General features: G+C 45.4%; 1 protein-coding gene across 1 annotated transcript in view; it reads left to right on the plus strand.

Moving 5' to 3' along the window:
• Positions 1 to 12,899, plus strand: part of LOC119456018 (transcription elongation regulator 1-like) — a 113,080-nt gene that overhangs the window by 47,227 nt on the left and 52,954 nt on the right. The window contains exons 6-7 of the mRNA XM_037717613.2: positions 4,711 to 4,921; positions 5,675 to 5,883. Of these exons, the coding sequence (XP_037573541.2) occupies positions 4,711 to 4,921; positions 5,675 to 5,883 (420 nt within the window). The remainder of the gene's footprint in view (positions 1 to 4,710; positions 4,922 to 5,674; positions 5,884 to 12,899) is intronic.

Raw genomic sequence — 12,899 nt, forward strand, 5'->3', positions numbered from 1 at the left:
CGGTGCGATGGGGTGTAGCACCGCACCAGCTTTCGGCGCCTGCCCAGGCCAGGGTAACCGGGCCTCCGGCAGAGCCACCCAGGCAGAGACAGTGCAAGCTGCCCTGCCACCTGCCAAAGTGTCAGCAACCCAAAAGGTTCCTCCCCCATGGGAGAGGCCTGTAACACGCACACCCACGGCTTCGCGGGGCTCTAGCGCCTCGGGAGAGGCGACGGAGACCACTACCATCTCGCCCCCGCTATCGTGGAGGCACAACTCTCTTGAAAAAAAAAAAAAAAAAACGGAAAAAACCCCAATAACAGGTCCTCAAAGACTAGGAACATAATTGTTTCTAGCCACATCTCCACAAAATCATTAAACATGGCGTTCCTGATACATTGGAACTGCCGTGGACTCATCAAAAACTACGGTGACATAAAAGATATTCTAAACTCATTTTCTCCTGTGGCTTTATGCCTACAAGAGACTAACTTAGGACCACAACACAAGAATGTTTTGAAAAAATACAAAGTATTTCGTTGCGACATAGAGTAGGCGAGTAGGCTCTCTGAGGGTGTCGCAATTATTGTAAGAAATGGTGTTGCTACTCATGAAATCAAGCTTCAAACCAAATATGAATCTGTAGCAGTGACCGTTCTTGATTTTAAAACAATTACAATATGCACGGTGTATCTTCAACCACATCTAAATGTTACACTTCATGATTTAGTAGAAAGTTACCAGAGCCATATTTGGTTGTGGGGGATTTTAATATGCACTCCTCTTTTTGGGGTAGTGACCAAACAGATACTAGAGGCCGTATCATAGTAAGATTTTATCCTATCTAATAATGTCTGTCTGCTCAATACTGGAAAACATACATATTGCTCTCCGAGCTCAGGAAAAATGAGATGTTTAGATTTATCTTTTACCTCTCCATCAGTTTTTAATGATTTTAATTGGGATATACTTGACAACCACCACGGTAGCGATCACCTTCCTATTAAAATTAGCCTATCATCTTCACCGCAGATCATCCCAAGCAAACCACGCCGTTGGAAGCTGCACTTAGCTAACTGGACACTGTTTTGAGAACAGGGCCAGCCTGGATAAAGTTTTCTCTTGTCATCTCAATGTCGACGACCTAAACGAATTGTTCACTACCTGTATCATTACTGTTGCGAAGCTGGCTATTCCTCACTCCTCAGGAGTGGTACAACATAATCACAAAGCCTGGTATACACAAGAATGTAGGGAAGCAAAAAAGAAACAAAACAAAGTGTGGGGGATCTTCCGCAGATACCCAACACAGGAAAATCTTGTAAACTTTAAAAAGGCGAAAGCCAACGCATGCCGCATCCGTCGCAATGCTGAGATAACTTCCTAGAAAAACTACATATCATCCATCAAAAGTTCAATCACATCCAAAAAAATGTGGGAACAAGTTCATAAACTAAATCGCAGTTTTTCCCCCTTCACAATCCCATTTCAAAAATCCCATTTTAAACAGCTCCCGGCACACAAACAAGCATAGGCAAACAGGCAGACATACTAGGGCAACATTTCTCTGAAGTTTCGAGTTCTTCACACTACACAGACTTGTTTTTGAAGTACAAACATACAGCAGAAAAACAACGGCTTCCTACAAGTGGCAGTACAAATGAGTCTTATAATACAATAATTACGCTTCAGGAAATCCAAAAAGTACGGTCCACTGGTAAACAGACAGCACCAGGCCCTGATGAAATACATTATTGAATGCTGGCTCACCTCTCGGAAGCTGCTGTAGAAGCACTTCTGCAATTCTTTAACAAAATTTGGGTATCAGGCAAAATACCGGAAGCTTGGAAAAAAAGCCGTGATTGTACCGTTTCTGAAACCGGCAAAACCACCAACCAATCCTGTAGAAACAAATGAACCCTCTCTAGAAAGCAGAAGAGCCGCTCTGACATGTGCATGTATTCTGAAGGTACGATCTCTACCAAAACACATTTGCTATCCACTTGTAACAAAATGTCCTTCCAGACGAATATTCAACAACAAACCACCAACTACTAGACCACTGCTCTTGCGATTTGAAGAGATCTGCCAGAATCTTGGCATAGCCGACACATTGCCCACAGACATGATTCACTACCCCCGTGGTTCAACTTCCCCACAGCTTGCGCTGTCACCCTAACACAAATCCGTAAAGCACAGACTCCACCCCAACACATTATTCAGGAATTCCTTGCACTAGAGGAAAAATACAGCAGTTTCACAAGCTTTTATACTGATGGTTTGAAAACAATGGCCATGTTGGAAGTGCAGTAGTCCAAGGGAACTGGGAAGAAACCGTCAAACTTCCGCAGTGTTCATCTATCTTCACTGCTGAATGTTACGCCATTTCCATAGCATAGCATTTCCATAGAATATTAAAAGGGAACCTCACAAATAGTATCTTATACACAGACTCCCTAAGTGTACTCAAAGCTCTTCACTCCAGAAATGCAATCACACCACTATTGGGGGACATTATACACAATGTAATAAAAGCCACCACACAAGGACAGAACCTTAAGTTATGCTGGGTTCCGAGCCACGTTGGAATTAGCGGCAATGAGAGAGCAGATGTATGCACGGCACCAGCACGGTACAAACAAATCAAGAAAATAAATATACCTGCTAAAGACTGCATCAAGTTCATAAATTGTAAACAAAGGGAAAAATGGCAGTCTGCTTGGAACAATGAACTAAATAACGAACTACACTTGGTAAAGCCCGTGTTAGGTGAATGGCAATCTTGCACACGCCAGGAACAGTTCAAAGAAGTGATTCTATGCCGCCTTCGCATAGGACATACACACCTCACACACAACTTCATGCTAACAAAGCAAGACAAGCCCCAATGTGAAACATGTGGTGATGAACTCACAGTAAATTACTTAAAACTGAGAAACACTTGAAACATGAAACTTGAAACACTGAGAAAAAAAATATTTTACTCCATTTTACAAGGAACACATTCCTTTTCACCCCACTTTATTTTTAGGTGAACATGCACTTCTTGATATGTCATATGTTTTTAACTTTTTAAAGGAAGCAGGTATTCTCGAAAAACTCTGAATTCCCACTGCATGCTTCGCTACTTATTGTGCTACACCTCACCCACCTTCTCATCCCCAAGAAGAAGGTCGATGTCTTTGTTTAAATTCTTGGGACCCTAGCGGTCCTTGCCCAGGCAAGGACTCGCTGAGGTGACGCAACTTTTCGTAACAATTATATCTTGTTTGGTGCATGATAGCCTTAGCTGCTTATGTGCCATTAAACCCAACAACAACATCATTGGCTCTCGCAGCGGCAAAGGCCTCGCGACTTCCTTCGCAACGTGGATGCGGCGCTCACCTTTATCTGAGACAGGCTTTTCACTACCACACGCACATCCGAATGATTTTTTCGCGAGTGAGCTGGGCGCCAACAGATCGTCCATCCATCGTGATGTAGCTGGGGATTTTCAACCTCGACAGCCTTGCACAGAGTCGAAACGAAACAACTGTTCGCTGCAACTGCCGCAGACGAAACCGCAGCTACTATCGATGCGATCATGGATGGCGACCTTGCGGTTCTGAAGGTACGCTGCCGATGCACACACCGAGTCAAAATGAAACTACTGTTAGCTGCAACAACTGCGGACGGAATCACGGCTGCTATGGACACGATTATCTGAAGTTCTGAAGGCATGCGGCCAACATGCGCATCAATTCAAAACGAAACTGTTTGCTGCAACCACTGTGGACGAAACCATGGTGAGCTATCGACGTGATCACAGATGTTGATTATGCAGTTAGGAAGGCACGTGGCCAGCCCGGTGTTATGCACGGTGGTTAACGCAAGAATAAGGACTTTAGGCACAAATAGGCACGAAGCATTACGGCATTGCTGTCATTCATGTACAATTTCTGCTGATGACTATGGCGATGCGAACTCCACCGCTTCGTTTCTGTCTTGACGCTAGCGCCGTTTTTGCTCTTTTGCGCCGTTTTGCGCTCACCGTGCTCCGAGAATTGTGCTAATTAGCCGATGTGCGTCCAAATACGTCTGGCGTCCAAATAAGTCTGAATTAATGAGACTTTGATTGCATTAAATTGTGCGTACGCCTGTTGGGACCATAGGACGTGTCTGAACTAATGAGGGTCGAAGTAACAAGGTTTTACTGTACGTAAATCGCACTGCTGGTGCAAAAGCGTCCTTTCGCTTTTGAAAACATAGTTTGGCTTGGCTAAAAAGAATGCCATGACCAATGCAGCTGGACAGGAAGCCACTAACGCATGTACTTATTATTGTAGAAATAATTCAACACTTCAAGAAAATGTGAACCGCATGAGCATCAACTTGATAAACAAAGTATTACTCTTACAGCTAACGGCGCACTTGTCTGCTTCCCACCAATGGCAGTCTGCAATCGCTATCGTGCTCCCCTATCAGTGTTTCCAGCATGTTTCCAGCGTACGACTTCACGATCGCGACTGCAGATATAAAAATTCAGATAAAAAATGTTCCACGGTGTTTTCTGCATTACCACTGTAACATTGGCCACTCTGACTGATCAGCTTTCTATAGTAATAAAAAAATGGCCACTATGAAAATTGTTTATCAGTCCCCTTGAGTGTAAAATTCAGCTTATTTGAAGTAGCAGACTGAGCCCACTTATAGGAACACCATTTTGAGGTATGTGATACTTTGTCTTCCAAGGCTTGAAGAAGGGGAAGAAGGTACAGCCGAGGGGACAGAAGCCCAGAATGGTGCCACGGAGACCAAGGCAGAGGAGCCTGTAACGACAGCGCTGCGAGCACAGGGTAAGGAGTCGGCCATGGAGGCGGAACTGCGAGCAGCCAAGGAACGAGCCGCTATTCCTCTGGATGTGCGCATGCAGCGCTTTCGAGACATGCTGGTTGAGAAGGAGGTAGGTTACATTTTGTACATGTTGCTGGCCGTACATCGTCTAGCATTTCTTTGTCTGCACTCACTAAACTCACTGGACAGTTGATGACAATCTTGATTAAGTTAAGGGGCCCCTCACCAGGCCTCATTGCAAATTTCGGTTGTACACTGGAAGCTGTGAAGCGCCGTCTAGAAGGCAGGCACCGAAATAATTTTTCAAGTAGTTCATTATTGTAGGAGATAGAAAAAATAATTGTCCTGTTATCATGCCGACAGGTGGTGAGAGTCACTGCCAACACTCTCTGCCTCTTCCTCTAGTAGCGTTCCCAAGCGGTGTTCCTTCCCTGTCTTCTCCCATACCAGAGCCGAGGGACGTACCGCAGTGTAAACCCCACCTCCTTTATTGCGGTGTTACACCTTCTGAATAAGTTGATTGGTCATGATGAGTGACAAAACATGCATGGCAAAGAGGAATGTGTGCATGTGACGGTGGCTCTCTTACTGGGAGCGTGGCGTTTGCTTTAGAATTTCAGCTGTTTTCGTGGAGAATACTTTGCAGACACGATCATCTGCGCGTCATATGTACACTATGCTTGTTTGTTAAAAAGGGCCAAACCTGGTGAGGGACCCTCTAAAGTCCAAGCTGCAAAGCTCACTTAGTTTTGCACACCTGAATGTGAATGTAGAATGAGCATTTGGAGTAGTACAGTGCAATTGTTAGCTTCTGAAGAAGCTCAATTATTAGGTTGCCAAGTGCCTGTGATTGTGGGTGCAGGTGTCTGCGTTTTCAACTTGGGAGAAGGAGCTGCACAAGATTGTATTCGACAGTCGGTACTTGCTGTTGACATCTAAGGAGCGCAAACAGGTATTTGAAAAGTACGTGAAGGAGCGTGCAGAGGAGGAACGACGGGAGAAGCGAAACAAGATGCGGGAACGCAAGGACCAGTTCCAGCAGCTCCTTGAGACAGCTGGCCTCAACAGCAAGTGAGTGGCTAGCCCTTATTTATAATTGGAACTGACTGTGTGAATACACACTACAGCCTACAGGTTGCTTTCGATAGCTGGTAGATGACAGTAGCTGGTCTAATTGAAGACTTCATGTGCATTCTTAAACAAATGACGAAGTAATTTGTCATGTCACATAGGAGAAAAAGCAGCAAACAGAAGAGACTTCCTATTGCAGGCACATGATTCCTTGATGTCAATGGCCATAGTTTAAAAAGCATTTCCAGTGGTTATTGCTTGACTGTACCACTGACTAAAAGGAGCAACTTTCTATTCGGCATGAGATCAGCCTATAGGTGGCAGCACTTTCGATACTTTAGTGTGGATAGGCAGTCGGAGTAGCACACATTGTAATGTTCATGGCGGTGCTTCAATGTGAGCAAGTTGGGCCAATTTTCTACTAATAAAACGTGCCGACTGTGGTGAACTGATAATATACTCTGCTCTTGCACTATATAATGCACTGCACGAAACACACAGATGTTGCTATAATGTGTGAAAGAAGCACTTGAATATTCAACAGGGACTGACACTCGGTAACAAAGCCTGTGTTTCGGCACTTGGTGCTTTTTTGTGAGTGTTCGGCTCGCGTTCTGCTTACTATGTTGGCATTAATGTGGCATAACTCTACTAATGCAGGATTATCTTCTAATTTAATTGCACTGTTTAGCAAAAAAAAAGTATGTTTTTCTTTAGTATGTTAAAGTATGTTGAAGTAGCCAGTTAACCCTTTAACTGGCAAGATAGGAAAGACTTGACCTAGAATGGCTTTATTGCTTTAGTTCTTTACTTTGCTCAAATACATACCAATTGAAATATTAAACGGTTTTCTTTAGTATGTTAAAGTATGTTGAAGTAGCCAGTTAACCCTTTAACTGGCAAGATAGGAAAGACTTGACCTAGAATGGCTTTATTGCTTGAGTTCTTTACTTTGCTCAAATACATACCAATTGAAATATTAAACGGTTTCTCTTAAAAACTATTTGAGCTACAGTAGGTCAAAATTATTGCTGACCAGGTGGTGAAAGGTAAATGTATGTTTCAAAACTAGTCTCTGGCACTTGCTATGACTAGGTCAATGTGCGTTCTTTAGATGTACCTTAATGGAGTTGGCATGAATATGACCCCCACATGCGCTAGAAGATAACGACGAAGCCTTCAGGTTTTATGGCCAATACATCTGCTGCTGCTCACGCTCGACATTTTAGTGAATACAGCAAAACCTCGTTAATTCGGATTTCACGGGACCGACAAAAATGTCCAAATTAACTGAATGTCGAATTATCGAGGGTATCCAGAAAACAATCGGCAAAGGCTTACTACATCAACACGCTTTTATTTAGTGAATGAATGAGCAAATACACTGAAGCTGCATATCTCGTCATCTTGTGACTTATTGGCTTTCGTAGCGGCGATAGAGGCCTCACGACTTTCTTCGCAGCACGGCCGCGGCGCGCACTTTCATTTGCGACACGCTTTGCACTACCGCGCTCTTTTTGCGCCCGTGAGCTGTTCGCCAACAGATCGTCCGTCCATCGCGATGTAGTCGGTGCTCTTCATCCTCGACAGCTTTATCCGCGATAGCGGCTACGGAGGAAACCACGGCCGCTACCGACGCAATTATGAACGGCTTTTTTGCAGTGCTAAGGGCACGCGGCCGACGAACGCACCTGAGTCGAAACGAAACTACCGTTCGCTGCAACAACTGCGGAGGAAACCATGATCGCTATCGACGCAATCATGAACGGCGACTACGCAGTTTTTTTCGGCACGCAGCCGACACGTGTACCAAGTCAAAACGGAACTATTTTTTGCTGCAACCGCTGCGGAAGAAACCATGGCCGTTATCGACACGATCATGAATGGCGACTAGGCAATTATGAAAGCACGTGGCTAACGCGGCAATAAATGCAAGAATAAAGGCTTTAAAGTCACAAATAGGCGCGAAGCGTTCGGGCGTTGCTGATGCATTCTGGCTATTTCCGCTGATGACTGTGGCGATGCGGACTCTGCCGCTTGGTTTCGGTTTTACGCTTGCGCCGTTCTTGCTCTTTTGCGTCGCACATTTGAGGCGCTCCTTGCAGACCACCCCAGGCCCCATTATTTGCAAGCATGTTTTTGAAAGAAAAAAAAAATATTTATTCCCATCTTTTATGAGACACCTGTCTTATGCTGCCAGCATTGTGCGACATGAATGCACCTGATTTGCAGTCCCATTGCTAAGGTGTTTTAGTGGTAATTCACTATCACCATGAGCAGTCCCTCCAAAGAGTTCATCGACATGATCAGTGTAAAAATATATATATGCAGTCAAACCTCCATATAACGAAGTCGTACTTGCAACTAAAAACTTCGTTAAATCGCAAGTTTTGTTAATTCGAAGTTGTAAAGTTTTAGCAGTAAAAGTTATTTCACAAATTTGTAGAACATTCTTGGTGGATAATATCTTGTCAGTAAATGCTTATAAACTAACCACAAGTAGGTGGAGTCATAATGGTGCAATTATGAGCTCTGGTGCGTGCAGTGCAGATCGCGCTGAGAGCAATGCATTGGTGTGTCTTAAAACGTCTAAGATTTGCGTGTGCTGCGTTGCTTGGTGTCATAAATCTTGGACACCATGCCTGATGGCTCTTAGTGCCTGCAGCTGTCATCAGATGGTGCCCACACATTAAAGACAAGTGTAAAAAATGTCGATAATCATCTTTGAAAAGTTGGTTTCGCCCAAAAGGGTGAAGCACTGATGGCTATAGCAAAGAGACAACTAGATGAAGTGAGGTCCATAGTTTTACCGGCTATGTATATTGTAAACATTCGCTTCCTAATTAAATTAACTAACATGGTGTCATGCGCGCACAGGCAAATATAAACGGATCTCACTCGATGACCACAAAAACTTGCTGTCACAACATACGTGGGATGAGCGCTGGAAACGGAGAGTGAACTCTTCATGCTGTCTCTCGCTTGATGGACCATGTCTTGGAAACTTAAGATTATGCAACCCCCCTGCACTACCAGACATACGGGAACAAAGCGCTCGGTACAGGTACGCTAAAGGCAAATACTAACTCAATCTAACGTGATACTAGATTAATGCTCGAGAATGTCTAAGGCATCATTATTATCGCGAGCGGAGCTTTAGTAATAGATAAATTGAGACAAATGCAGGACACAATTTGAGACTTGCCTGCAACATTCAGGTACTGGCACGATAACGTGGGCACTTATCATTATAATTTTGTCACTAGTACTCAACCATTCATACTAAAAGGATTATTGCATTGCACTATAAGATAGAAGAAAGTGGTACTTGTAGAGTTCACCTCGATTTTTAGGAAAAAGACCTCATTGAAACGACCTTTGACAACGACACGGGTAGTTTAAAGGGACACTAAAGAGAAACAGGAAGTTCAGCTGGAATAAAAGAGGGACCTTCAGGAATGCCTGCAGTTTTTGTTGGGTGCAAAAATATGAGTTATTAGCGGAGAATTTCGTAAACAAAGACCAAATATCTCTTCCTCAATTTCGCTCACCCCAGATTTGGCGCTGAAGCAGTGTCGTCACAGATTTCATTGCTCTCAGCGAATCAGAATGCGCCATGATACGTCACCGCTTGCGTAAACGGCCGAGGTGCTGGCTGCATCATGGCTGCATGGCCGCTGCGTTTGCGTTTGCCGCGATGGATACCGTTGCTGCCTCTGAACCTTGCAACGAGAAGCTCGCCAGGGAAGCAGGACTGCATTTCAGCAATATTCAGTGAAACGGAGCGCGAAATGATCCTCCGCGCTCGAGCGGTAGGTGTTTCCGCGTGCGATGGCGGTGAGCCGCAGGCCTCGCCGGCGGAAGGCGTGTGTCCGGTCCGCCAGGCGACGATGTTCCCGACGGAACAAGCGTAGAAAGTTGCGCACGTACTCGGTATGGTTATTTAGTGGCTTTATTTAATGACATTCAGCACTCACCGAGCCGCCAGTTTGCTGCTGCAGGGGCACCGGTAGGGGGTTTTAATGAAGGCCGCATTGAGGGAACAGCTGCTCGAGAAAGGACTGGCCTCTGGGGCACACCAAGATACTTTCCGAGGGCAGGATTATACACATAATCCGAGGGCGAGAAATGCAGAGAGCACACCATCGGTTTCTCTGGCTCTTTTGCCGTTTTATCATCGGCAGAGCACTGAGCCATTGCGAACGCCGGGGAGCCGGGGCTCACCGCGTGGCACCACATGAAAGGACACAATCGAGTCAACACTGCCGCTGCCCCTGAGCAAGTGCCTTGGGCCATTTATACAGCCCTCAACACTACACCCACGAGGCATTCTCTGGCTGTTTCCCGCGAAATCAACGTTTTTCGAGCCACGCAACACGCAACCAAACACTGTAGAGCGGAACAGGCGCGCGCGATGATGCATGGACCAAAAACGAAACTACGAAACTATCACGACCGGATGTATCGCCATGCTATTTTTTCTTATTTAATTTTGCGCTAAACTTGTACTTCCTCGCTTGAAACGGTTTAAAAAGTTGGCAAATGTTGTTTATGTACGTTTAAGGTGTATTTCATTTTGCGTTTTATTAACAGCGATAAATCGCTCTCGACCAATAGCGACCGGCCTGCGTTTGTAATCTCCGACGTCACGAGCGTGTAGTGCGGGAAATTCGAAGGGGCGTCAGCACCTATCCTTCAGTTTTTCGCTATTTTCTCGCTTATTAAACATCTGTTCGCCGTAAGAATGGTATGACTGTGATTGTGATAGGATAATCTACCATTAAAGCTCAACTTCCGGTTTCTCTTTAGTGTCCCTTTAAAGGTTTCGTTTTTGCTCGACTCTGTGCCGCCCGTGCTTTCGTATTTCAGTAGTTTCATTATCGTGTGATGCTCTGCTGGTTTTGTTGGCTTGCACAGTCTGCAAGGAGGCAGATTGGTGCGAGTCTCCTGCTTCGGCAGCTTTTTTGCCGGTAGAACTTTTCATGCGGAAGGATGTGTGCAAATGGTGTCTGCCTCGGCCGAGATTTTGATAGCTTTTTGCTAGATTTACCTGCTATACAGACTCACGTACATGCTTGAAATAGTCGAAAACTTCATTTTGTCGAAACCATCTCACAAAATTAACTTATTTAAATCGCGGAAAAAAGATGCATGGGATTCAATCGTACTAAGATAGGGAAATTATAATTTGTTCCATTACTGATTTTGTTAAATCGAGGTTCATATAAAAAGGTTTGATTTTATTATTGGAACAGCAATTATATGGACACCCCAGGCGCATTTCCGCCGTTGGTGTCGGCTTGGTGTTTCGCGTATGAAGTCCAAGTGCAATAACACTGTGGCCTCACGCCATATGCTGTAGGTGCGAGTGAAAGCTTGCGAGGGTGAGCCAAGGATGGTGGCTTGATCTCGCGTGCGCAAGGGAGGAAGGCGGAGAGGACGCACGCAGTCTTCCACCACCCGCAAGACACAGGGGGGCGTTCTACTCCAGCAGAGGCTGTGTTATGACGCAGCTGAGCACGGCTGCACAAGCCCCATCTTGAAAGTGATCTGCAATGAGTTGTGGAGTCTCACACGTGCTCTTGGGACAAAGGAACAACACAGTAGTGCAAACAGTCAAAAGGGCATTTATTGCACCTTTCATACTCTAATGCATGTTAGCCGAATTACTACGCATGGAACATTCACATTGGCGCGCGACAAATTGAGGAAGTCCGACTCACCGTGACCGCATAGCGAGCGAAATTGTTCGCCCCATGCTATGACACCATCGCCTAGTCGTTCACGTGTACGGTCACGCGAACGGTGGCATGTTTGAACGATCCGTGTTCGTCCGTACCGGTGTCCTGCTCCTAGCCTCGCGAGGCGGTCCCGCGAAGTGGGCCGGCACACGCGCAAAGCGTTCGTGTGTGTTGGTCGCCGATCCCAAGCCAAAGAGGAAGCGCCTTCGACCTTTTGCTCCCAAATAACCCCGCCGTTAGGTGGCGTTAGCATCACGACACTCGCGCCATCTCTCGCAATGTGCCACAACTGCCCCGACCGCCGCCGGCGCTTAGCCACGTGGAGAAGCCGTATTACAGGAGACACGAGCGATGCGGGGAAAACAACATCAGGGGACGCGTGAGAGTCGCATATCCCCACAGAGTACAGAGACCAGGTGCGCCGATGGTTCGTAGCTTCGTGTGCGCTGTGTTCTCGCCGCTTAGTTCGCGTTGAAGTGAGAAGCAGCACGAACGTCAATTCGCTTGCTGTTGCTGCCACTCCTCCTCGCACTGGAGTTTTGACAGCGAGTGTCCGCGCTCGAGTGAGATGTGTTTCTGCTTGCCTGTGCGTGCCTGACATCATGTTTGTTAATTTAGTCACTATAATAAGTGAATGTTTATGAGTTTATATTATTGTTGGTGCGACTTCTTGTTGCCTCATTTATATATTTTTTTTTTGCTGTTTAACTTTTCTGTTAAAATTTCAAGGCCAGAACTTTGGTGGCTGCATTTTGGAGCACATCGCTGGCACTTGTATGGTACCATTGTGCACCAGACTAAGTGCCTAGAAAACGAGTAGCATGGACAATGTGCTCTTGTGTTATTTTATGTTTCTATGCATGGTTGCAAAAACTTAACGCCATGGGTCACCACATTGTGCACTTCTGCACGTTGCGCCATACAAGTGTGTGTGCTCCTGTATTATCTTGCCAGTTCCAAAAGAAGAGGTCAGCCTTGTTTTATTATCATAATTGCTGCTGCTCAGCATTTCGAATACTTGTGGGGAGAATGACGTGTGTCACACCATTGTTTATGACTTCCGTTTATGGGGCTCCGGTTGATTAGATTTTTTCATAATTCGATGCTGTCCGAAGGTTCCGGCTGGTGCCCATACATTATACGTACACTGGGAAATAAAGCATGTGGGCAGTGTTTTATATGTGTCATGATGAACATCTGTCTGCACAACCACAATAACTGAAATTCGTTAAATCATTCATGTTGTGTGCTTGAGAGCTCCCACTTTGCTTGACA

Source organism: Dermacentor silvarum, chromosome 1, assembly GCF_013339745.2.
Source record: "Dermacentor silvarum isolate Dsil-2018 chromosome 1, BIME_Dsil_1.4, whole genome shotgun sequence".
Taxonomy (NCBI): Eukaryota; Metazoa; Arthropoda; class Arachnida; order Ixodida; family Ixodidae; genus Dermacentor; species Dermacentor silvarum.